Source organism: Lemur catta, chromosome 18 (assembly GCF_020740605.2).
Source record: "Lemur catta isolate mLemCat1 chromosome 18, mLemCat1.pri, whole genome shotgun sequence".
Taxonomy (NCBI): Eukaryota; Metazoa; Chordata; class Mammalia; order Primates; family Lemuridae; genus Lemur; species Lemur catta.
In genome coordinates, this window is record NC_059145.1 from 8,934,537 (window position 1) to 8,957,654 (window position 23,118).

At 37.4% G+C, this 23,118-nt stretch overlaps 1 protein-coding gene across 21 annotated transcripts in view; it reads right to left on the reverse strand.

Annotated features, from left to right (window-relative positions):
• Window positions 1-23,118, reverse strand: part of SETD5 (SET domain containing 5) — a 92,963-nt gene that overhangs the window by 35,388 nt on the left and 34,457 nt on the right. For 5 of the 21 annotated variants that reach the window (XM_045530872.1, XM_045530851.1, XM_045530852.1 and 2 more), the window contains 17 exons: window positions 22,299-22,523; window positions 18,780-18,972; window positions 18,395-18,500; window positions 17,860-18,068; window positions 17,463-17,521; window positions 16,752-16,930; window positions 15,797-15,835; window positions 12,612-12,854; window positions 11,897-12,045; window positions 11,393-11,510; window positions 10,543-10,652; window positions 9,273-9,525; window positions 8,819-8,902; window positions 7,843-8,100; window positions 6,799-7,119; window positions 6,145-6,387; window positions 90-219 (listed from right to left, as the gene is read on the reverse strand). In XM_045530872.1, coding sequence (XP_045386828.1) covers window positions 90-219; window positions 6,145-6,387; window positions 6,799-7,119; window positions 7,843-8,100; window positions 8,819-8,902; window positions 9,273-9,525; window positions 10,543-10,652; window positions 11,393-11,510; window positions 11,897-12,045; window positions 12,612-12,854; window positions 15,797-15,835; window positions 16,752-16,930; window positions 17,463-17,521; window positions 17,860-18,068; window positions 18,395-18,500; window positions 18,780-18,871 — 2,593 coding nt within the window. In that variant the 5' untranslated portion in view covers window positions 18,872-18,972; window positions 22,299-22,523. Of the gene's footprint in view, window positions 1-89; window positions 220-6,144; window positions 6,388-6,798; window positions 7,120-7,842; window positions 8,101-8,818; window positions 8,903-9,272; window positions 9,526-10,542; window positions 10,653-11,392; window positions 11,511-11,896; window positions 12,046-12,611; window positions 12,855-15,796; window positions 15,836-16,751; window positions 16,931-17,462; window positions 17,522-17,629; window positions 17,756-17,859; window positions 18,069-18,394; window positions 18,501-18,779; window positions 18,973-22,298; window positions 22,524-23,118 lie in introns of those variants that run through there. The other 16 variants (XM_045530861.1, XM_045530854.1, XM_045530863.1 and 13 more) reach the window with 14 other exon arrangements.

A 23,118-nucleotide genomic window follows, 5' to 3' on the forward strand; every position in this document is an offset into this window, starting at 1 on the left:
CTCTTTTGTATCAGTATTCATACTGAAATTTTTTATGTGGATCTGAAACAATCATTAGTCATATATTCAGAAAGGTTTTAGATACGTACCTGCATTGTCTTTGCAGATACTAGAAGAGCTACTATTCTCATTACTTTGGTATAGGTGCTGAGTTCTAGTCTCTTGGGGTACAGATGATGTTTGAGTCATCCCTTCTTCCAAGGCTTGTTTTATCCAGCGCTATAATGGGAAAAGAACCAGGGAATTACCAATAACCATTTAAAACTACTTAGTACACCTATTTTAAATGCACATCAACTGTGAGAGATACAATGCAACACACTCATTCAGTTCCACACAGTCAAGTATTTTTACTGTCTTGTGTTTCAGCATATTGGAATATCACCCCATCAGTTCCTTCTACCAGGCAAAATTGAGAAAATCTGGATTACACATAGTAAGATCCCATAAAAAAAACCGCAAAACCAATAATAAATGACTAATATTCAACTTTTCATACTGCTTAGGATGGGGTAAATGGGAAGAGAGAAGGATGAAACCTTAATATTTACTTAAGAGATACTCTGATAACATAGAATAAAACTAATACATAAAACAAGTACCTAGCAGGAGGATAAAGATCTCTTAAGAGTTGTCCTTCAAACCATCTTATTGGAGGAAAAAAAAAAAAGGAAAGAGTTGTCTATCCTGTGCTGGAGGCACCTGAAGAGATCATAAAGACTTTCAGAAGATTTTGGATGAGAAATAACAGCTCTTTACTACAGGTACCAAAAGACTTTTAAAAGGTCTACTCTGAAATGGGACATCCTATGGGTTTTCCTACCATATCAAGTTGTTTCTTTAAAATATGTACAAATAATGCAAATCACAGAATGACCTACAGAAATCAAAACAGGGAAAAATGAAAAAGAAGCCCTCTCTAATCAGTCATATTTTTTGGTAGTAAAGATTAATAATACCTAAATTGAAGAGAAATCAATTTAGGCCAGACCGTAAGATTATGCATCCTGTAAAAGAAAGACTTTTTTAACCTGTAATTGTGTTTTCTTAAGATATATAGTTGTAGGTTGTCCAACACTCTGTGGCTTTCCTGCCCTGACATAAGACAGATCAAACTTTGATAAACATCAATTTCTGAGTCAGATCCTCCCCCAAATAGGAAAAGCAAAGGTACATTATTATAATTTTATACCTTTGGAAAACATATATTAATTACACGTAAGTAAATATTCTCTTCACCTCTAAGAGAGCAATTCTAATAGATTTTCCCTCTCAGAAATGTAGGGTGTAGTCCAGGAAAATTTTACCAAGAAAAATCTTATATCATGTACATGTCATATGGCCTGCTAAATGAAAGCAAAAACACAATTGTAAATATGAAGAGATAAGAGTGAATTGAATATATATAAGGAGTCATCTGAATTCAGTGGTCATCTGAATCACATCAACATTTTAGGATATGACCAGTTCTCTGAAAAGCCAGAACAATGCCAAGAATGAATTCTCTTAGATACAGAAGAATATCGATGTAAAGATCAGTTGTCAGAACCATTCATAGATATTCAGAGCTTAGAAGAGAACTTAGAGGTCATCTTGTTCAAAGCACTCATTTTATAGATGGAGGAAAATTAGGCCCCAGAGTAAAAAAAAAATCTTTTGTTAGAGACACCTTTAGTACAGGTTTTTTTCAGAGCAGATGACAGAACTCATTTCTGGGGTCACTGAGCTTTCTTTCCTCCATGAGTAATTTTTTATATTTACAGGGTTTAAGTAGATGTACCCATAAAAGAATTTGCAGCCTGGATCTGATGACTAAAAAAGCGAATATAAAACCAGAACAAAAGCAATCTAGAAATAAGATGCTGCCATGGTTTGCTACAACGTTACAGCAAACATGGTCAAACCTATTCCTCCTGGCCCTGTTATAGATTTTCACAGTATTTCAGGACTCACATAAAAAAGTAACACAAACATTTGCTTGTATGGAACAAGATCTAATTATCCCATGGATAATAAATTAATGTTAGAGCTCTCCATCCCCACCGCTTACCCCAATTTTATCTTAAGTTATTAAAGTCATAAGACCATTTCTCCCTTCTCTGAAACTCTGTATTAAAAGTGAACTACAAAAGAGTTTTTTAGGAGGTTCAAAGATGGCTGAGAGAAATGTTTTAAAGGATCTCATTATTATGGGGAAAGAAAAAGAAGTTATATAGGTTTTGGAATCTAAAAGACATGGGTTGAAACTTGGCTGTGCTACTTACTATTTGCCTCACTTTGGGCAATGGTTACCAAACCTTCTGGATCTACAAATTGAGGCCAATAATCCCAACTGAGATAATGTATATAAAGAAAGTTGGCCGGGCGCGGTTCACACGCCTGTAATCCTAGCACTCTGGGAGGCCGAGGCAGGCAGATCACTCGAGGTCAGGAGATCAAGATCAGCCTGAGCAAGAGCGAGACCCCGTCTCTACTGAAAATGGAAACAAATTATCTGGCCAACTAAAAATATATATATAAAAAAAAAAAATTAGCCGGGCATGGTGGCACATGCCTGTAGTCCCAGCTACTCGGGAGGCTGAGGCAGTAGGATCGCTTAAGCCCAGAAGTTTGAGGTTGCTGTAAGCTAGGCTGACGCCACGGCACTCACTCTAGCCAGGGCAACACAGCGAGACTCTGTCTCAAAAAAAAAAAAAGCAAGCTTGTAGCACAGTACAGGACACAGCAGGTTTTCAATGAGTCCTTGTCCAACTTAATTTTAATGCTATGTTTAGAGAAATACAGATTAATAACCCTTTAGTTTATACAGTGAAATACCAATGCAAAACATAGTGCTTCATTACCAGTCAGGTTGGTTTAATAAGAAATCTGGGACATCAAATTCCCTGTACACATTATGTCTAGAAGGTGACTTTAAAGAGAACAAGGTGGGACACTAATGACATGCTTGTTGGCCACCTATAAATGCTTCTATTCTAGAATAGTAACTGAAGTAAGATCTTTAAAAAGACACATTATAAAATGCCTTTTTTTTTTTTTTTTTTTTGAGACAGAGTCTTGCTTTGTTGCCCGGGCTAGAGTGAGTGCTGTGGCGTCAGCCTAGCTCACAGCAACCTCAAACTCCTGGGCTTAAACGATCCTACTGCCTCAGCCTCCCGAGTAGCTGGGACTACAGGCATGCGCCACCATGCCCGGCTAATTTTTTCTATATATGTATTTTAGTTGGCCAGATAATTTCTTTCTATTTTTTTTAGTAGAGACGGGGTCTCGCTCTTGCTCAGGCTGGTCTCGAACTGATCTCAAGCAATCTACTCACCTCGGCCTCCCAGAGTGCCAGGATTACAGGCGTGAGCCACCGCGCCTGGCCATAAAATGCTTTTTAAGAATTATGACTCAATTTAATTTAGAAACTCCAGGGATAACATAAAATGTTCTGTCAAATACTTTAAGAATATGAGTACAAATATACAGATACAACTTCATTTATACTGTTTTTAACTTATCAGGTCTTTACCTCCTTTAACCAGATATAAAACAGTAGGCCTATTAGGAATATACACTGTTTTAACTAATCCCATGGAGAGTGGTTTTTCTCATCTATCTGCTTAACTTATACTCAAGGGATTTTCGGATTTTTATTATAATTTCGTTTAATCATGGAAATGTTCTTAGGTCCTGCACTAAGATGAATCCTTCCTAACCAATCTAAAAATAACTGTTCCGCAACCCCCTAGAGCTGAGTTCGATTTCTAGCTAAAAGATTCAAAATTTAATTCCATTTTGCCCTATAAACGACTACATTCTTCTTTTGTAATACAATCTTGATATGTTTACAGCAAACATTAAAGCAGTGATTTAAACTTAAACAATTTTTAAAGTAAAGTCCCAATTTAAATCAAATAGTCTTGCTATGATAATCCAGTATACACAGCCTAAATGCTTCCTAACGACACATCATGACACATATAGGTAAAAGCACTTGAGTCGGTGTAAAAGAAAATTAAGGATAGTCACATACATTTGGAGACTATAACATACACTTGAGTTAAAAGGGATTTCTATCTGTTGCTAGTGGAAATACAAGGATGAGCTACAGGTACAAGACAATCAGGTTAAAAAAAAAAGGCTCAAAGAAACGAATTTTCTACTGGATTTAAGTCACAGTCCTAAACACATTTTTAGTATTCATATGTCTCTGTTAGTTGGAAAAACAAGATGTGAAGAGAAAGACTGCAACCTGGCATCACAACTATCAAGAAGGCGTTTCTAGATACTGGTCTATTATGTACAACTCAGACTTCACTATTAATCTATACTAAATAATTGCCTACCCTTCTCAAAGGACCAAAATAGGAGATTCTACCATCTGGCTTATCAGGCTACTTCAACAGTTAACATCCTTAGAAACTATGTCCAGCTAAACAGAGAACAACAACAACAAAAAGTTTCTTTCATATATTTTAAACCATCTCTTAACTTGCTCCTCCTTTAGACTAGAGACAGACCATAGCTATACTCTAATTTTCAACAGTATTCACAAATGCAGTTAAGATTTTGAGCTGTTACACTTAATGAGGGACTGTGCAATGCTAAATATAGTAAGATCAGTTTTCAGTTTTGCAAACTACACAGCTCTCCAATTATTACAGAAGGTTAATCACACTTATTACATGGCAAACAATTTTTCTTCTTCTAAGATAATCTCTGTGATCTAAGATAAACCAGTCTTTCTAAGTGACTTGGTATTAAGAAAGTATCCCTAGAGACCCAACTCTCCTTCATTACCTAGGCAAACTTCCTACAGAAAACAGCTTTTCAGAAATTTTCTAGTCTTTCTTTTTAAAGAAAGTTGTCTTTGTTTTTTTCTGACATCTGAAGTTATTTATGTCATTGCATTATTTACAAACCCTTTTGGCAAAGATCTCATGTCAAATTTCTCTTCAGGATTTCTCATACTTGGGAGTTTCCCTGAACAAACCAGTGAGTGACTCAAATACTTAGGTAAGATGTGCAATTAGGAAAAGACTTTCTGGTCATTCAGTAGTGCCCTTGCTTTTTGCACAGATTCCTGTTGCCCTCCTCCCCTCCATATCCCATACCACTTTGGCTCATCTTTTTCATGCCCCCCTCCCCCACCAAAATAATTTCTGTTCTTTGGGGAAAGAGAAAAGCTTTAAATTTGGAGGAGTCAGGGAAGACCTGCCTGGAGTTGGAGACTTCATCACATCAAATAATCTACATGCAGCATCCTCATGTACGTGATGCCAGTGGAGGAGGGCAATGGCAGACACTGAGGAAGGCAGCCTGAATCCAGATCTGAGGATAAGAGAAAAGGGTGTTCCAGGGAACAGACTCTACCTCAAAGGAAGACCAAATGAAAGGGTGCCCTATATTTCTAGAAACATGGAAACAACATTATGGATCTGAGGGAGTGATCTATTCCTGAGAGACACTTTTGGAAAATATGCAGGGCTTCCGGGAATTGAGAAAGAACATTCCAAAAACAAGCAACCACCAAACGATACGATACTGCCACTAGATCCAAAACCAGTAAGTAATTAGAGAAACGAGAGAGAGGCAGAGAGAAGGGGGGGGGGGGAGTCTTTTACACATTAGGTTCCATATTCTCTAGGGAATAAATAGTCTAACTTTTCATTTGATCAAGGAACAGGAACTTTGTCAATTACAATAGGATTTTTTCCTCTAATTTCCTTCAAGTAGTAGAATTGAAAACACAATTAGGTAATTTTTTACTTATGGAACAATGCTCTAAAGGACCCTGGGGCCCAATCTCACATGATAATCACAAATGGACATGGTAATGAATACCACAAAAGCACATACAAAACATATCCCTCCCTACCCAGTCATCCACTGCTGTGTGCTCTCACTCAGGAACCTCAAGGGTTCTCAGAGGAGACAATAGTGAATACTCACAAATTTGAGCATCAAAAATGCACTATATGCATTTCACCTTAGTCCCACTGACTCTTGATGAATCAGTACTCATGGCTGAACAACTAACTCATTATAAACTCACATGGACAAAGTGACTATCTAGAGAATGTGTTAGATGTACTGCAGTTATAGGCATCTTAGGTAAAAAAACAAAACAAAACAAACAAAAGACATAAACAGACATACCTTTTTACAGGAGCTGAATGTGCCATCAGGTAGAAGGGGCCTTCGACGCCTCTCAGGGATAAAGGGTGAGCCAAAGCGAATGTAGTGTTTGGGGGTGGTGCAAATTAACGGGGAATGGATAAGACCCGGTAACATGTTCAGGGTCGTTGCCAATACAGTTGGGTCCGTGGTGATACGTAAAGGGCATTCAACAGAGCACTCTTGCTTCTCTGCTTTGTCGTTCAACCATTCTGTAACTAGATACTAAGGTAAAAAAAAAAAAAATAATAATAATTTTTTTTAGTTGATGCTGTGTATGTATATAAAGCCAGAGGCAGCAGTACAATTCACAAAGACAAACCTCATCTAGAAACTAGTACAGAAGGAGATGGAGCAGCTGCAGTAAATATGAACTGGGTAATCAGAACACAAGGATACTTTCCTTCACCCTCTCCATGCCCACTAAAGAGAGGAATAATTTCAGCTATCAGTGATTTAAGCTCTGCCTAAATATAAAGGAGCAAAAGGTAGTAGGACAGCTTTAGCCTTCTGGGTCAAAGGATTTTAGAACTTTCAATATAATACTGAGATTAGTTTTTTTTCTGGGGATTACAGGTTCTCTCATTTTACTATGCCAGCCTTTGCCAGACTTATGAAAATGTATTTGTGACTTACCTTTTTGGTTTTGGGGTATTTAGATGCAGCACGGTTGACATGGGATCCAGCAACTGACACAACAGTTGGGTCAGACCCTATTAATTGCCTGTTTTCTCCCGAACTGTCTACACTTCCAGCTTCAGTAGGAGTCACCGAGCTGTTATTTCCTCCCTCTTCCAAGGCAGCTTGTGACAACTCTGCCTGCTGTGCACTGGCCTGCTTCTGACGCTTTAGTCTTTGGGCTGAACTGGTCCTGTACCGAGAAATTCGACTCTTCGGTCGGGGCCTAGAAGGCTTTGCTGGAGGTGGTTTGGGGACTGGTTTTTCTGCAGCAATATCCTGTAACAATAGCAAGGTCAAACACTTACCAGAAATTTCTTATCAGCAAACATTCTCCTCAATTTTCTATTCACTTTAAGCATCTAAGAATGTCTATTGGTAAAAAGGTAAGGGTTTAGGAACACTAATTCAAAATGTAATCCTTAAATATAAAATCTATATATTTAAATCAGCTAAAGAGTCTGTAGACAGATGTCTGGGCTAATTAGCTCTATTTCTAATAAGAATTTATAAAACAGACCAAAAGTTAGCTAAAGGTAGTCACCTAATTTTAGGATTCTTGATAGGGAAGTGAATTCTTCTCTATGTTTCTTTCCCAGATACTGAAATTTTAGCTTAAGCCTTAGATTCATGGTTAGAGTAGAGAAGGAAAAGAGGGGTTCATCCTTAGAGTCCTATGAAAGGTCAGGTACATAACTGGCCTAAGCAGAACATCCATGAGAGAAACAAAATGATTTTTATCAACTCCTCACCAGTTTATCTGGTAGACAGAGTAACAAGTTCCATTCTAGTCTGAAGGTGTCTAGTCATTCAAATTCTGACTTTACTGGTTTCCCTGAATCCCACAAATCAGCTGATAAAAGTGGCTCTAGCTAAATGGCCTTACTTATTGCAACACAGAGCAAAGCTGAAAATACTTCCAAAAGACAGGTAAAAATGATAGGTTAAGTGGCAGTAGCAAAGGCAAGGATGTCTAAGCCCTGGAGTCTCTTCTTCTCTTACCCCTGCTTGAGAAGACCTCCGAGTATTCACACCAACACTCTGTGGGGTGCTTGGGATAGCAACATTTGAAGTTGAGTTGCTAACTTCAGATTCAGTGGCTTCAATTTTTGTCTCTTCTCCAACAGGAGTCTCTGAGGTGGTGGCAGTAATCTCTATGTCAGAATTGCTCTGTTCCAAGGGCTGATCCCGCCGCTTCTTTCTTTTCTCTAGGTTTTCAAAAGCATGCATGATGGCTTCAACCTTCCTATCTTCCCGGGTCTAGAAAGAAATAGCATTAGTATAGAATGAAGCTTCAACAAGGAGGAGGGAAGTATTATTAATGGAAATTTATAGAAACTCACTTAAGCAGTCATTTAAGGACCTTGGAGAATATAAGATAAAAACTTAAAATATTTCATTTAAAATGGTGGGAACAGTAAAAGAAGACAAGTTCAAACATAAATTTTCCAAAACGGGTTAGCTATTTTCAAACTTTTTAATATAATAGGAAAACAGCCATCAAAACCAATTTTTCTCTGCATTTTCACAGCTCAAAAAGAACCAAGTAGATTTTCCTTAAACTTCTACTTAGAGTCATAAACATGATTGGTTTCAGATAGAAGTAGAATATTTTACTCCATATGACTAAAAGGTTTTTAAAAAAAAAAAAAAGTCAAAACACACACAAACTTAAGTAATTCCTAAGTCAGAGCAAAACAGTCCCAACATATTTTGGTTTTGACCAGCCAGATTTTTGGAAACCAGATTATTAGAAAGAACCTCTTAAAACCACCAATAGATACTAGTCACTAGACAACTACTCTGTGTGTGCAGAAAAAGAAATTTAAAAATTATAATGAAATCTATTTTATGGAAAAGCCCAAATTATAACTTCTACAAAAAATATATGAGATACAAAGTCAGGAGAAAAGAAAGGGTTCACATGCTGCAGGTAGCAGGAATCACAAGGGACAAAGGGATGTTAGATGGTGCTTACCCTCCTGCTATGAGCTGGGTTCTCCTGGTCATCCATAACCTCTTCCTTTTCTTCTTCTGGTTTTTCTTCTGGATTGTCTACTTCCTTTAAGACAGAGGCAATATTCAGCTATATTCTTAAGCTCTGGGAAAAACCAATCTCCCTGTTTTATTCTGTCTGGTAGCTTAAAACTCTCTAGAAACAATTTCTAATGCTTTAAAGGGTTACTCATGTGAGGTCACATAGTAAACACACAATAACCCCTATTCTCTGGACTAAAATCTGGAAAGTTGCTGAAACGATGTTCTTGCCATTATAAAACAAAAACAAAATTAATGAATGCACACGCACATTAGTATAAAGGGCATTAAGGGTTACCATAGCTTCCCTACCTAAAACATCATGTGGCAACCTGGGATCCTCTTCCTTTGGAGGATCAATACCACAAGGTCATCATTTGACCAGGTGAGATTACCTCATGATCACTGGATACAGTTACTTTTTCTGGAACTTCTTGTGGTTGCTGGTCATTATTCTCCTCTGGAGCCTCATTTTGCTGCTCCATCTCTAGCTCTTTCCGTCGTGCTTTTCTACGTCTGGTCTCTGCTCCAATGGTGGGTAGGCTTGGAGGAGGTGAGAGTGGCAGTTCTGCAGCATTGGGATTCCTTTTCTGTATAGGGCAATTCCGGTTTCCCTTGTGACATGCACAGTCCACTTTATAATTACTGCTCCAAAGAAATAATCAAAAGTGCCTGTCTCAGTACCCTTGAAATTCAGTTACATTATCCATTCATTACCTTGAAATATTAGCATAGTGATTTACTCTAATATTATCTTTGAATAAGTTAAATAGAAATATTAGAGAGTCATTTCAATATTCTGTGTTTCTCTGTATAACCCCAACTCTACTACTACATACAGTCAGTGGAAAGGAAAGAAAGCTCCTACTAAACTCAATGTTCCTACGAATTGTTAGGCTATTTAGCAGGCAGTGAACCAGTGATGGAAAGGTTAAAGTGGCCATACTTATCTTGAGCCCACTGTCACCATGTCCTCATTTTTAGCTACTTATTCACTACTTATTATTAATACCTTTCTTCTTTCTTTTCCTTGCCGAATTAAGCAGAATATCTTTTCTTCTTATACCTGAGCCAAACATCACTTTATTACATAAAACTCTATTTTGCCAAAATAACCAAGGGAGAAAAAGCACTTTTACTTTATAAAACCTATCACATATTCATTTATGACTTGCCATCTCTGTTTTTCTGCACTGTCATACACAGCTAGAACACATGGTTTGATTGGATGAAGTGAATCTTTAAATCTCTCCCTCAGCTTTATAAAGGTATAATTGACAAAAAAATTATATACATTTAGGGTGGGGGCGAATCTTTAAATTCTCATCCTAGATGGACCCTGGCAGAAGTGCTCTGTGCATAACAGCAGATGCTACTGCAATTTCTCACATATATCTCTTTTGCTATTCTTGCTAAAGAGTCATACGTCCAAACACCTTTGTCAGGGACACTTGTGAACAGTATTATACAGTGTACCTGTATCTCTAAAAAAAACCATCTTAAGTCTGATTTTTCCTTCACAATTTCTAGGCAGACAATACATTATTGATGAAAAGATTAAGTAAAAGGAAAGGGCAAGAAACAAAAGCTGACTTTAAATAGAGCTGAACAGCTTAATATGAAAGACAAAAACATTCATGTTAGGAAAGGTTTTTGAGGTCTTACCAGTTACTGTACTCATAATCAAATGCTATGGTGACCTCAGCATCCTTGGTGATGGCAGACACAGCATAGATACACAGGTGAATCATCCCATCTGCAATCATGTGCCGCACCTGCATGAATAAGGCTTATGGTTAGAATTATCATGAAGACCATGAACTTTTCATAAGAGAGAAAAAACCTTTTAACCAAATAATTTCTATCCATTTAGAGTTATAGAAGTCTGTTATTTAATGCCATTGTTTCATCCGAAACTACTATATAGTAATGGTCTCAAAGTTTATAATACTTCTTGAAATAAGTGGAGAAACCTTGAGATGTTAGAAATCAGGGTAAAATCTCTGCTTTACACCTTACAGCTGTTTCCAGTTGAACCAGAGAATTAAAATTCCTTAGCCTGTAAGTAAGGCTGTGAGGATTTTCTTGTTTCATCTGATGTGGTTACATATGCCGAGCAATGAATTCTAAAAATGTCTAGATTCTCTCACAGAACACTATTTCCTAAAATCTAAAAAACTGCAACCAAATAGCTTAGTTAGTCCTAATGACATTTACTTCCACCAAAAGGCAATTTCTTTGATAAAACTTCACTGACTTCTTATCCAGTTTCTTTTTCCTTAGCTAATACGGACTTTTTTTTTTCATTTCTGCCTTCTCTAAAGAAAATTCATTCTTTTGCCTCCTAGTCTGTCAGTATAAAAGCACCGTTACTCTTGTTTTTTATCTCTCATAAAGAAAGATCACAACTATTTTCTACAGACCTTTATCTGGGTGAAGTTTTCAGACTGCTTCCTTCAGTAAGCTTGTCCTTTTGGTGGTTCCATTCAAAAGGAAGTTGCTACGGATATCTTACCTCTGCATTTGGTGTACATGATCTTCTGATGAACCGAGCATCATTACCGAAAGTACGGGCATCCACACACATCTCTACACCATTGAATTTTGAGTAGAAGAGCACAAAAGGGTATGGTCTAGGGATATAATTAAAATTCCTGTAATTCTCAACACAAGCAACAAGGCCACCCCATGACTCCAAATATAAAGCATATGCTGACAGAAGAGGCAGCAGTCCTTTGCAATGCCTAAACTTGGAAAACATCACATGCTTGTCTGCTTTTGATTAAAGAACAAACACAAAGCAAGAAATGCTTGGCTTTGGAAAGGAGTCATCACCACTTTATACATTAAACAATCTGCAGATTTATTTGCACTTCTCTACAAACAGTAGACAGGCATGAGCTTATCTGAGTTGTAATCTTTTCCCCAAGAGCATCCTATCAAACAGGATGATTTTTATAACAACACTGGCCAGCCAGGTCCACATTAGCCCTCACTGCTCAATGAATGATGTTCTTACTTTTTGAAGAAATGCCCATTGACCTCAAATTGCTGTCGTAACATGACTTTCCCACGATACTCTATTATAAGAGTGTCTAAAGCCAAATCTCTTGCGGCCCTCAAGATCTTCCGGTGCTTCTGAACACGAGTAACTCTTCCCAGCTGTAACTGAATAAAACCAGAGTAGTAACATTAAACAACAGCAATAGCAGCTTAGTAGACAGACACAAAAAATATTTCATAATTTAAAAAATGTCACCAATAGTTTCAGATTTTATCTATGTTATTTAGATCAATGATCAGATAATTTTGAATAATATAAGCTCAATTTTTCTAGAAAACATGCTCCATCTAGTGAACCTACCACCCCAGAAAAGGCAAGAAAAGATCAAAGAAAAATACATGATTAAGATTTTAGTGGCTCTATGTCTAATATAAGAACAAGAAAGAACACGTTTAGCTTTTTATAAATCTTACATAATTCTTGAGGTTGTATAAAATTTCCCACCCTAATTCATCTATTTTTGATTAATAAAGATAGTTAAAAAATATATATCCAGACAGTTTCCAGTTAATATAACCTACTTTTGGTTAAAGATGATCAACAGCTGGCTAATTTGTTATTCTAAGGCCTTGTACATTTGGAAGAAACAGTAATTCCAATCCCTGCCCTCCTTCCTTGGTTTTTAAAATCTCAACTACTTACATAGAGTCTTCAACCCTTTGGTCCTTACCTGCATTTGGGAACCAATAACTGTATTATTACAGGCCAATTCAGTCTTATTAATAGTGTCTAAAATTGTTGGTTTGCCCACAAATTCTTTGCTAGAATGTAGATGTTGTTCAAGGGCGTTCTGTACATCTGCACTGTACTGATTAGCAAAAGCTTCTTCATACTGATCAGTCCATAGTCTTATCCGATTTTCCCAGCCTTCAGTCGTATTCTCATCTAAATTCTGTGCTTCAGAGGGAGAATTCTGTAGAGAACAAAGGTCAGGTAGGTTAGCAGAGTCCATGCATAAACAACGGGGGTGGGGGAGGGGAGGGGCAACAAGCTGAGCTTCCAGAGAAAATTTGTTTTCACTTGGCAGTTGGTATGACATGAGAGTAATGGACTGGGAGTCAGGGCATCTGGCTTCTGTCATAGTTTTGTTACCAATGAGAGGTGAGACCTTGGATAACTTCATTAAATGAGGAAGCTCAGTTTCTCCATTTATTCAGTGAGAAATTAATATGGATCATAGTTCCATCCCATTACTGATATTAATGACCATTTTTAAGTCATAAAAATCAATTTTGTTCTTATCAAAAGATTGACATCAAGTTCATAAGAAAGTCTTCATAAAAATGAATGGTAGAGACCTCAAAGCATCAAACTGCTTAAAATTTCAATACTTATTGAACACCTGTGCTAACGCAAACTGGTTTTACTACTTTCTAGGAGCATGATTGTTTTTGTGTCACTTCTTATTTTCATTTTAAATTAATACATGTTCATTTTCAATATACCTGTGATCCCAATCAATCAATCAAATCATAATCTAAATATAAAACATATTTGGAGTCGTTCTAACACACTGTTTTCAGCAATTTGAATCGTCACATTCTAAATAATCTGAAGAGAGGAAGTGAGGGGAGAGGTAGGAAGAATATAGAAAATGTTTAAGAGGTACTTTGCTATAATACTCCTCTAGGAAAACCATTGCCCTCTATGGGGACAGTACTGAGAAAAGACTATTACATGTCAGAAACAGCATCCTAAACAGACAGTGCTTGACCTACAGAGACACAACTTAAGCCTAACACATGTTCTCCTCCATCGTGTTCAAGATTTATAAGGTGCCATCAGAAACAAAACAAACACTGATAGTGATGATGTCATGCTAGTGATGATTAGAAGGAAGACACTGTAGTACCAAGCTACTTAAAAAAAATCCATGTCCACACTAAACTTGTAAAAACAGGCAAAACAAAATTAAATATACTTTCCACGAATGGTATAGTAAACACTGATGTCTATTTTAACAACGGCTTTCTTTCACCACTTTTATTTCACTATTCTTGACTGATTGTTGTCTATCATCCTTTCCCCAAGGAATAGGAAAATGGAGGACAAAAATTAACACCATTCTTTTCTATATTTCTCATTATAGTCCAAAAGACTAAACAATAAACAAAGGGGTCTAAGAAATACCTAAGGTCAACACTGAGAATAGAATAAATATCATCTGCTGCTTGATGTTGTCAATAGCAGTTGAGCAAAAGAATTGAGTAAAACCTTAGACTGAAGGGTGCTTACAGACTAAGGATTAGGGGTGCCCAAACAGCATTTCCAGCTTTAAGTATCCAGCAGTGATCACTAAACTTATGACCTGATAAACTTATTGTATTCTGGAAGCCTTTGCCACAGTATTAGCAACTGTTCACTGATATCAGTGTGAGTCAGGGCACTGGAGACTTCACTTCAGTGGGTTTAAGGCAGTTCTGAATAAAGGGCAATTTTCCCCTCAAGAGACATTTGGTAATATCTAAGTGCATTTTTGATTACCACAATCGAATGTGTGTTACTGGCACCTAGTGGGTAGACAACAAATAACCTGTTGCTAGACCAATGCAAAGGACAGTCCTCTTCATAACACAGAATTATTTGATCCAAAATTTCAACAGTGTCAAGGCTGAGAAACCCTGGGTTTAGAATTAAGTCTCCAGGAGGGAAGCTCTTGGCTTTGGGATTAGAAATACAAATGATAAAATTTTCCCACTCTTATGGCTCCCAGTTGGATCTTTGGGGGAGTTCTTACTACTAATTCTGAGAACAAAATTTATAACTCGATTTAAAGTTATTAAGATGAGACACAAAACAATTTGTATTTTTCATTTCTTTTTTAAGAATTTTTTTTTACTCCAGCAGAATCACCTGTAATATTTTTCTTTTCTGTCTAAATTTTAACACACCTGTGAGGCTGTCAACTTCTTGAAACTGTAAGCAAAGTTTGGGGTTTACATGTTTTCTGGGAGAGCCACTCTATAGCTTCAAAAAGATCTCAAACTTCTGGAGGTAAGTTACAATAGTTGGCTGATAAGAGAAAGGGGCCTAGCAGCCAGGATCAGGATTATGGCTGCCTCCAAAGTCTATTTAAGGGTCCCTCTAAGAAAAGGTCCTATTTACACATTTAGGAATATAAATACTTACAAAATTAAACTAGAACTTATTTCTAATTAAATGCTTTGAAGCTGTAAGTCATGACTTGGGAGGTATGCTGTACCTATCCATACACAGGTAAAGGATGATACCTAGACACTATAATCAAATCTCCTTTTGGCAAACTCTGTTTTTAATCAACCAGCACCTAGAAGTTCTTTTAAACCACTGTACACTATTCTCCAAGCTCTTTACAAAATCATGCCTCCTAAGCTTCATTATTTGATAACTGAAGAAAAGAAACACACTACCATTTTCCAAGTCTTCTCCTCCAAATAGGTATGCCAAGAGAAAACAGTTAATTCCTATCAATAACGCAACTTTCCTGATGATAAGATTTATACTTCCAACTGACAAAGCCCACACGGTACTAGGGTGGTTGCACAAGAGATCCTCCCATATTATTATCATCAGAAAAACCTTACTCCAAGGTTGAGCACAGTAGCAGTGACAGGACACATCAGCCTCATTTTGTTTGGCAAACGTCACTTACCCCACAGAAAAGCAGCTAATGAAAAACCAATAAATGAAAGTGGATCATAGAAAGGGAAAATATTTCAGAAAATGGCCAAGAAAATCTACTTTGGAGAAAAGCTCTATGAATAACTGAATGGCAACAACTACAAACTAATGAAAAGCAGAGTCCAAGATTCCCAGACCATCAGTGTCAGGAAAGAAGCTGACCAAAATGCAAGATCACAATAGATTACCCCTTACCTTCATCCGCAAGGACTTCCGGGATCCCTCTCGAAATGCCTATCCCAAAGAGGAAAACAAGTAGAACAAACAAAACTTGGTACCAAGAATGACAGTTATACCTATCTGAGACTAAAACTAAGGCACAAGCTAGTGTTCTATTCGGTCCCCTTTTCTCTAGGTAACAAATACAGTAGAATTCCCCAAACTATTATCAAGAATAGGGGTAAGCTCAAAGCCAATGAACTCTGAGACTAATTTTAATACTTTCTATTGTGGAGCTAAAAAGTAATTAACAGGGAAGAGCATGCATCACTTAAATCCTATATGCACCCCTGGTACTAAGAGAAAAGGTAAATAAAAAACTTTAAGTAAGGTTGCAGATTTACCAGTTTTGAAACTAAGAAGGAAACAAAGACCAATCCCCTTAACAAGGGGTGGGCAAGTCACCTAGAAGCAACAGAGTTGCTGTGATGGGGAAGAAAGAACACAAACCAGAAGAGGTTTCTCCCGGAGACTTTTGTGCCGAGAATACAGGAAAGTGACCATGACACTGAGGAAGCCTAGATCATTCAAGAGATGTTTCCTGATTTTTGTTTTTTGAAACAAGGAACAACAATCAACCCAAAGACATGAGGCATGTAACCAGGACAAGAATTTCAGGCTGTGCTTTGGGGTTGAGAGGCGGGGATACTGTAAGGATAGTGGAACCCTAGACTTGAGGCTGCAACACATATAGGCATACCTGGGATGGGGGCCTGAGAAGAAAGTTGGAGCCAGTGGTGATGATATGGTGTGGCAGAAGAGAGGTTGGTCTATACATATATAACACAATTAGCTGATTTTTGCAAGTAGAGCAAAAGTGGCCCTTCAAACATCTGGATCAAATGTCTTATATGAATTTTGGTGTATTCTTGCTCCAAAATTTGAGCTATTCCAGACACATTGCTATTTAAGATATTTTTACCCTTCATACCTTAATTTTCTTCGTCTTTGGTGCTGCACGACCCTTTTCTGGACTCTTTTTCCGCTTCTTGGGTTTGGTTCTTCTAACAGTTAAGGTGATGCTTGTAGGTGTGTGCTGTGTTGCTGTATACAACACAGTGGAAGGAGAAAGCTCCTCATCCCAGCTTTCTGTTGCACTGCTATCCCCACCTGAAAAAAGCCGATTTCACAGTTCAGGCACTAAGAGCCTGAAAGTATGTTAAAAGCAGCTTATTTCTTTAGGTGTGCCTCATGTCCAGTTAAGTCATTACTTCCATTATTAACTCTCTTATCTGTAAAGCAACATAAATACCCATCTTTCTTATGAAAATAAGATACTATCTATATTATTGGCATTAAGCATATAAACCCTGTTCTGCATTGTATCTGTTTCTAACCTCATATTCCGTCCCTAAACTCCTTTGCCTTAATCTGTAACAATCTGAGATGGCTAATTTTTAAAAAAGGAATCCATTTTTTTGTGTGTTCACAAGGAATACCTTGATTGCTACAGGGCTAACATTTCCAGATAAAATTTAGTTTACTACAAGAAAACTATACAGTAGTCTTGAGAGGACTTCTACCTCTTTTTATGAAAAGAGCTGGGGAACACTGAAACTCATAAGAAGGGTTCTTGAACTGAACATGTAAATCACAAAATATTTATATGTCAAAATATGGGCCTAATCCATCTTCTGCTCACCTGATATGTTGTCCTGCTTCCGCCGATGAAGTCTAATAACCTTCCCCCTGCTCATTCCCCTAAAGAGGGAAAATAAACTTAAAGTAGTCCTTCCAACAGCATGCAACATATCATAGCACACATGGGCGAAGTGTCTCTGCATATTCTACCCCCTCCCTCCCACCTACCAAATGTTTCCAGGACATTAAATTTCATATCAAATTCAATAGCTTTAACATCAATCTCTCATTCCTTGTTGTCAGCAATTCTCACCTAGTGCAGAGAATTCGAGCCAAGGAGCACTAAGGAATCATCTACATTAACAAACACAAGAAAGAATACTTTGAGCTTTTCCCTACTAGTAAGAAACCCTAATCCCAGCAACCCAGACTTGAATTTAGATGGAACGGGATCTTACCTGCACTTGTCACAGTTGAGAAGGAAGCCATCCTGAGAAAGACCACAAGGACACCAGGTAGGAACAGTCTCTCCTTCAGAGTTCGGGCTGTCTCCACAGCGTTCCTCTACGGGCGACGGCAGGCCATTCAGGTCAGAACGAGGGATGATCGTCTGGACAGGGGGAGAAGCAGGAGGTGTCGGAGGAGGAGGGGCTCCGTAATTATGATCCTGAAAATAAGATTTTTTAAATCAACAGTGTCCAAACACTGGCCCCTCTCTCCCCTAAAGTATGGTACATATGGAAAGAAAGAAGAAAGTAGTACCCTTTGTTTTTTGGCTTCAACCAGGAAAGTGATAAAACAAAATGCCAAGGTCAACTGGGACATAAAAACAAGAACAATGATGCAGGGCTAGACGTCCGCTGGAGGCAGGGAAGTGCAAAAGGGGCAACTTCGTCATGCTGCATATAAACATTTCAAGAAAGTCACAATGTATAAGAATGGATTACACTCCAGGAAGATCACTGCTCTGGAGAGAAACAAATGCATACTCACAGCATAAGGCAGTCCTCGACACCCATGCCTCTGAGTGGTCCCATAATTATGAGTGGAATACACGCTCTTCTCATTAACTGCTGGACTAGCCTCCACAGATTCAGGGCTGCACAAAGGCGAAAAGCAACGCATGATAGCATAACACCTAATCTTCCCTTAAGCTAACACTTTACTTCCCATTCTAATCCCTCCTCTTTACATAACCACCAGCCACTAGAATAAGAGAAAGAACTCAGTGAAACAATCTGATTAACATAACTAAGCCTATAAATAACAGCAGGAGTGTTAAATGTGGATTTGTGTGTAACATGAAGCCAGTACAGGCAGATGTCTCAAGGCAGGTACCTGGGATACAAGGTGTCCCTAATGACAAACACAAACGTACCAGCTGAGCGGGGAGTTTCCCCTAGAGAAGCCACTCTGGGCTGGTTTAGACTCAGAACTATTCTTCTTAATTGGATCTCTTAATACTTCCATGAAACCTCACATGACATTTGCAGTGAGTGAGATGATGAAAGTGCCTTCTGCACTGCCCCAGGGACCAGGCCCTCTTCCATTCACTACCAAGACAGGATACCCTGAAGAAAGTACAGGTAAAAACAATGGCATCTTATATTTATCACACCTCTCATCTTGATGAACCCCCAAACACCTTTTAAATATTAGAGTAATAATTCCTCATCAACCAATGACATGCAAGCATATCAAGGACACAATTACTTAACAGCTGCATGGTAATACCAAAGAATTTCAAAATAATCAAAACTGAGCTCGAAAATTGTATTAGTCTAGTGACAATAACAGTAGCAACACCTATCATTTTGGATCACCTATTATTTGCTAGGTGCTTTATATATATATTCTTTAATTTATATAACCACTAAACCTGGCAAATAGCACCCCATTTTAAAGTGGGGGAAGTTGAGGTGGTAAGACTACTTGACTTCCCCAAGGTCACATACTGACAGAGCCAGAATTTGAAACAAAGTCTGTCTGTCTTCAAAGCCTATGTATACTCTTTCTTCTTGCTCTTGGTTTGGAAACCAGGATAATATTTTATCTTTAAAGAAAATTTGAGACTCTTATTAACCAGGCTTAGTGAGAAGCTTGGTTTACTATCTTTTTATACCCTCACTGAGTGGAAAACAAACTATTCAAGCAGAATTTATTAATTATGGAAGAATTATAAATGTATTCAAATTCAGAAACTTAATATAAGCCTCTACTTGATTTTAAAAAAGGCATAGGTGGCAAAGGATAAAGGAAGAAGGAACTTCAACTCTGACTGTTACCTGGTTAGGTTTGGGGGAATTTTGAAAGATAAATAAAAAATGTAATTTTATGATCTTGCAGAATTGAATAGTGTATTACTGTAATTTATATTAATTAGAAGAGTCACAAATTAGAAACTCTAAGGACTAGTGTAACTCAACCTGAGAGAGTGGGTCTTCTAGGGAATCAAATAATGTATACTGTTTGCCTCAAATAACAGACACTTTTCCTGCTTAAAGATATACAGTATATAGTACTCGGCAGGAATAAAGTGTGCAGTTCAACATTGTGCAATGTCAGTTGAGAAGTGAGGGATAAGAGAAAATTCTGAGACATGTATCCAACTCACCCAGTTATATGCTCCAAAACTGTGAGAAGGGATCTTATTAATAACAGCAAAGGTAATTTCTAGGTGAAGAAGAACTTTAGACAGAGGAAAGTATACTCTGTTAGTGAGATGCATGCATTTTATTATTTAAGAGTGTCTGTAAGATGGGTATTGCGGGGGGCACATCAAGAATGCAGGTCAGTATTCTTGAGAAAAAGATGATCTGAATATGGCTCACTGAGAGGCAATCATCTCTGAGTATTAGGAAACAGGTGAGGTTTCCTAAATGAAACCAAAGGCAGACAAGCATTAATAAAATGAAGGTATAATTAAGTTTCTATGATGGACAGTTAAAAGAAAATAATACATTTATACATTGTTAATTTACTAGGTACATTACTAGATAAGCAAGTATTTCAAAGAGCTGTACATATTTTATATAGGAGACTTTGTACGACTGAACACATGGGGTGAAACATGACAGCTGTTTATTAGGAATGGATTTTTTTTTTTTTGGACGGGGGAAAAAGGAAAGTTGCATGAAATAAAAGATGGCCATGGAGATGGAGCTATGTTGGTTGTATCTTACCCATCTCCAAACGGGTAAATATGAACATATGCACTTCATGTGCAAGTCTAGGGAATAAAAATAAAATGTATATTGTGGAGGTTAATAGGCCATCACACTACACAATACTTTCTTGTCAAGCACAGCATCTAATATATTGCTATGCATGCCAAATCTAAAATTTAAACTCATATCTTTTGAAGAAGAAACTTTCCAATTTCCATATTGGTTATTGATTAAATTCATAGTAAGATGCTGACAGGTAAACTATAGAATTTCCTAGAATATTTTCCTTGACATATATATCAGTTGTTATCTGTATTTTAAAATATGGATTAAAAATTTGGAGTATTGGAATTACATCTCTTTATTAGCCAAGTACTTTATGCAGATGTAATTACACCCTTTTTTCTCCTATAGTTGAATTGCTATGAAGGTTGGGCACATACACAGAAACCAGGCTCACAATAGATATATGCCACCAATTGTGTTCTAAGGACAATATGCAACCTGCTATCATGCCACCTCTTGGAAAATTCCTGAAATTCTGTTATGGTAGAGTTGGAAATTCAGAAAAATCTTTGCTTCTTTGTTACATCTACAGGTTTTTCATAAATATTTTTTAAAATGCATATTGCATATTGCCATCAGATTTAAAATCCCATGAAGTAAGGTCTAGGTCTTTTACTTAGATGAGTATGCTGCACTTAATACCAGGTTTAAGCTTAAAGTGCCTAGAACAGTGCGTATAGGCACAATGAAACATTAACAAATATCAGTCATAATTTAACAGAATGGTATATAAACTGGTTATTGACATTCTCTCCCTTTGTAGGAATACTAAGGGAATAACTGTGTAATTAGTTGTGACTACAGTTATCAGAAATCTCTCTGGAGATTATGGATGAAAGTGTTTCAGGAAATCCTAAAATATGCTGGTGCTTAGACACTGTGGTCAAATTTGTAGACCAGAAGTATTTTTGTTTCTGTAATAAGTCCTGGATTCCCTAGCAACATTTATAGGCAGTCATCTCTATACTTTGAGAAAAATATCAGTTGTAAGAATAACTACTTTGGATCTTTTTCTTATCTACAAATAACAAACTTAATGGTTTAACCTTTGTTGAAATTTCTGATAAATGTTAATGCTGTCTATCTACATAGTTTATTGGTTAATCCATATAGTAGCAAGTTAGTAGCTGACTTAATAAAAATCCATACACGCTATACAACTGGGCTACATACTAATGCAGGAAGACTTTTAAATACTTTATTTGGGGAAATAGCTGTAAATCAAAATTCTCAGCCATTGGCATAACTAAATCTCTTTGGCATGCAAAAAAATAACAACAAAGAAAACAAGAAAAAAAGCTCTAGAAGGAAAACAATTCACCATGCCCCATCCCCCACCCTCCTTCCTTTTTATATGGGAATAAGCCCCCAAACTGCTTTCCATTCTAGACTACCCCAGAATATTACATACTACTTCTTAGGGTAGCTTTAAGTCTTCCTCTTTAAGGAACTCAGTAAACAGATAAGTTATAGTAGGTGGCTTTATGAAGAAATAAACATGCTCTTTAATAATATTCTCAGTTTTAAGGAAGAAATCCACTATTAATCAGGGATGTCGTTCGACCCAGAATTCTGGTACAGTTGCTTTGCTTTGCTGAAGGGGAAAGAATTCCCAGGGACCGTGAAAATGGCAAGAGAAACAGGGGAATTAGAGCAACACCCACCTCACTCAAGAAGTGGCTGTGGGATCAAGAGTCTGAACTGGACCTGAACATATTCAAAACACCAGGATTTTTCCAGCCCAGACCCTAATCCCTGGTACTGCCTGGAATAGACTTGGCTTCTGGGGGTGTGCTGCCCCCTAGGCCCCTTGGGTCTCTTTCGCTGGACTTTCACATCCTGGTGTAGTGCCACTTCGTCTTGAAAGGTAGGGGGCTTCCACTTCCTTTCTGTAAGCAAGGAAGATTGGGTACAAGGGAGGTAAAAGGACAAGAGGGGGAATCTGTGAGCAGGGGGAATCTTGGACAACTTAAAAGAGAAGGGATACAAAAGGCTAAAAATTTTAAAACTGAATAATATATAAATTGTATAATGAAGGCCTACCTTCATTGTCATTTGGCATTTAAATTCTTCAAGAATTGAGAGTATTATTTTAGGGATTAGGCTTTTCGACAAACTCTGAATTCCTAAAGCTGTGCTTAGCTGAAAAAAAAGTTTGGTACCACTGATTTTGAAGGTCCTCTTTCTAGGCAATGAATATTATAAAAAACAGATGACACTGCTCTCCATGTTTTCTATCCCAAATATCAAAAGATCTAAGTAACTTGCCCATATAAAGATTCAGCCCCTTTAAGCTAGAACAATGGGAAGTACATAGGAAGAGGCCTTCGAGGAAAATCAGTTGGAAAGAACACCTCCTTATCTCCCTCCATCAGAATAATCATTAACTCTAAAAGAAGCAGGTAGTGACACCTACTTTAATCTTCCCCACCCATCAAAACAAATGAAAATGTAATCCCTACTTTGATTCTATTCATCATTTAC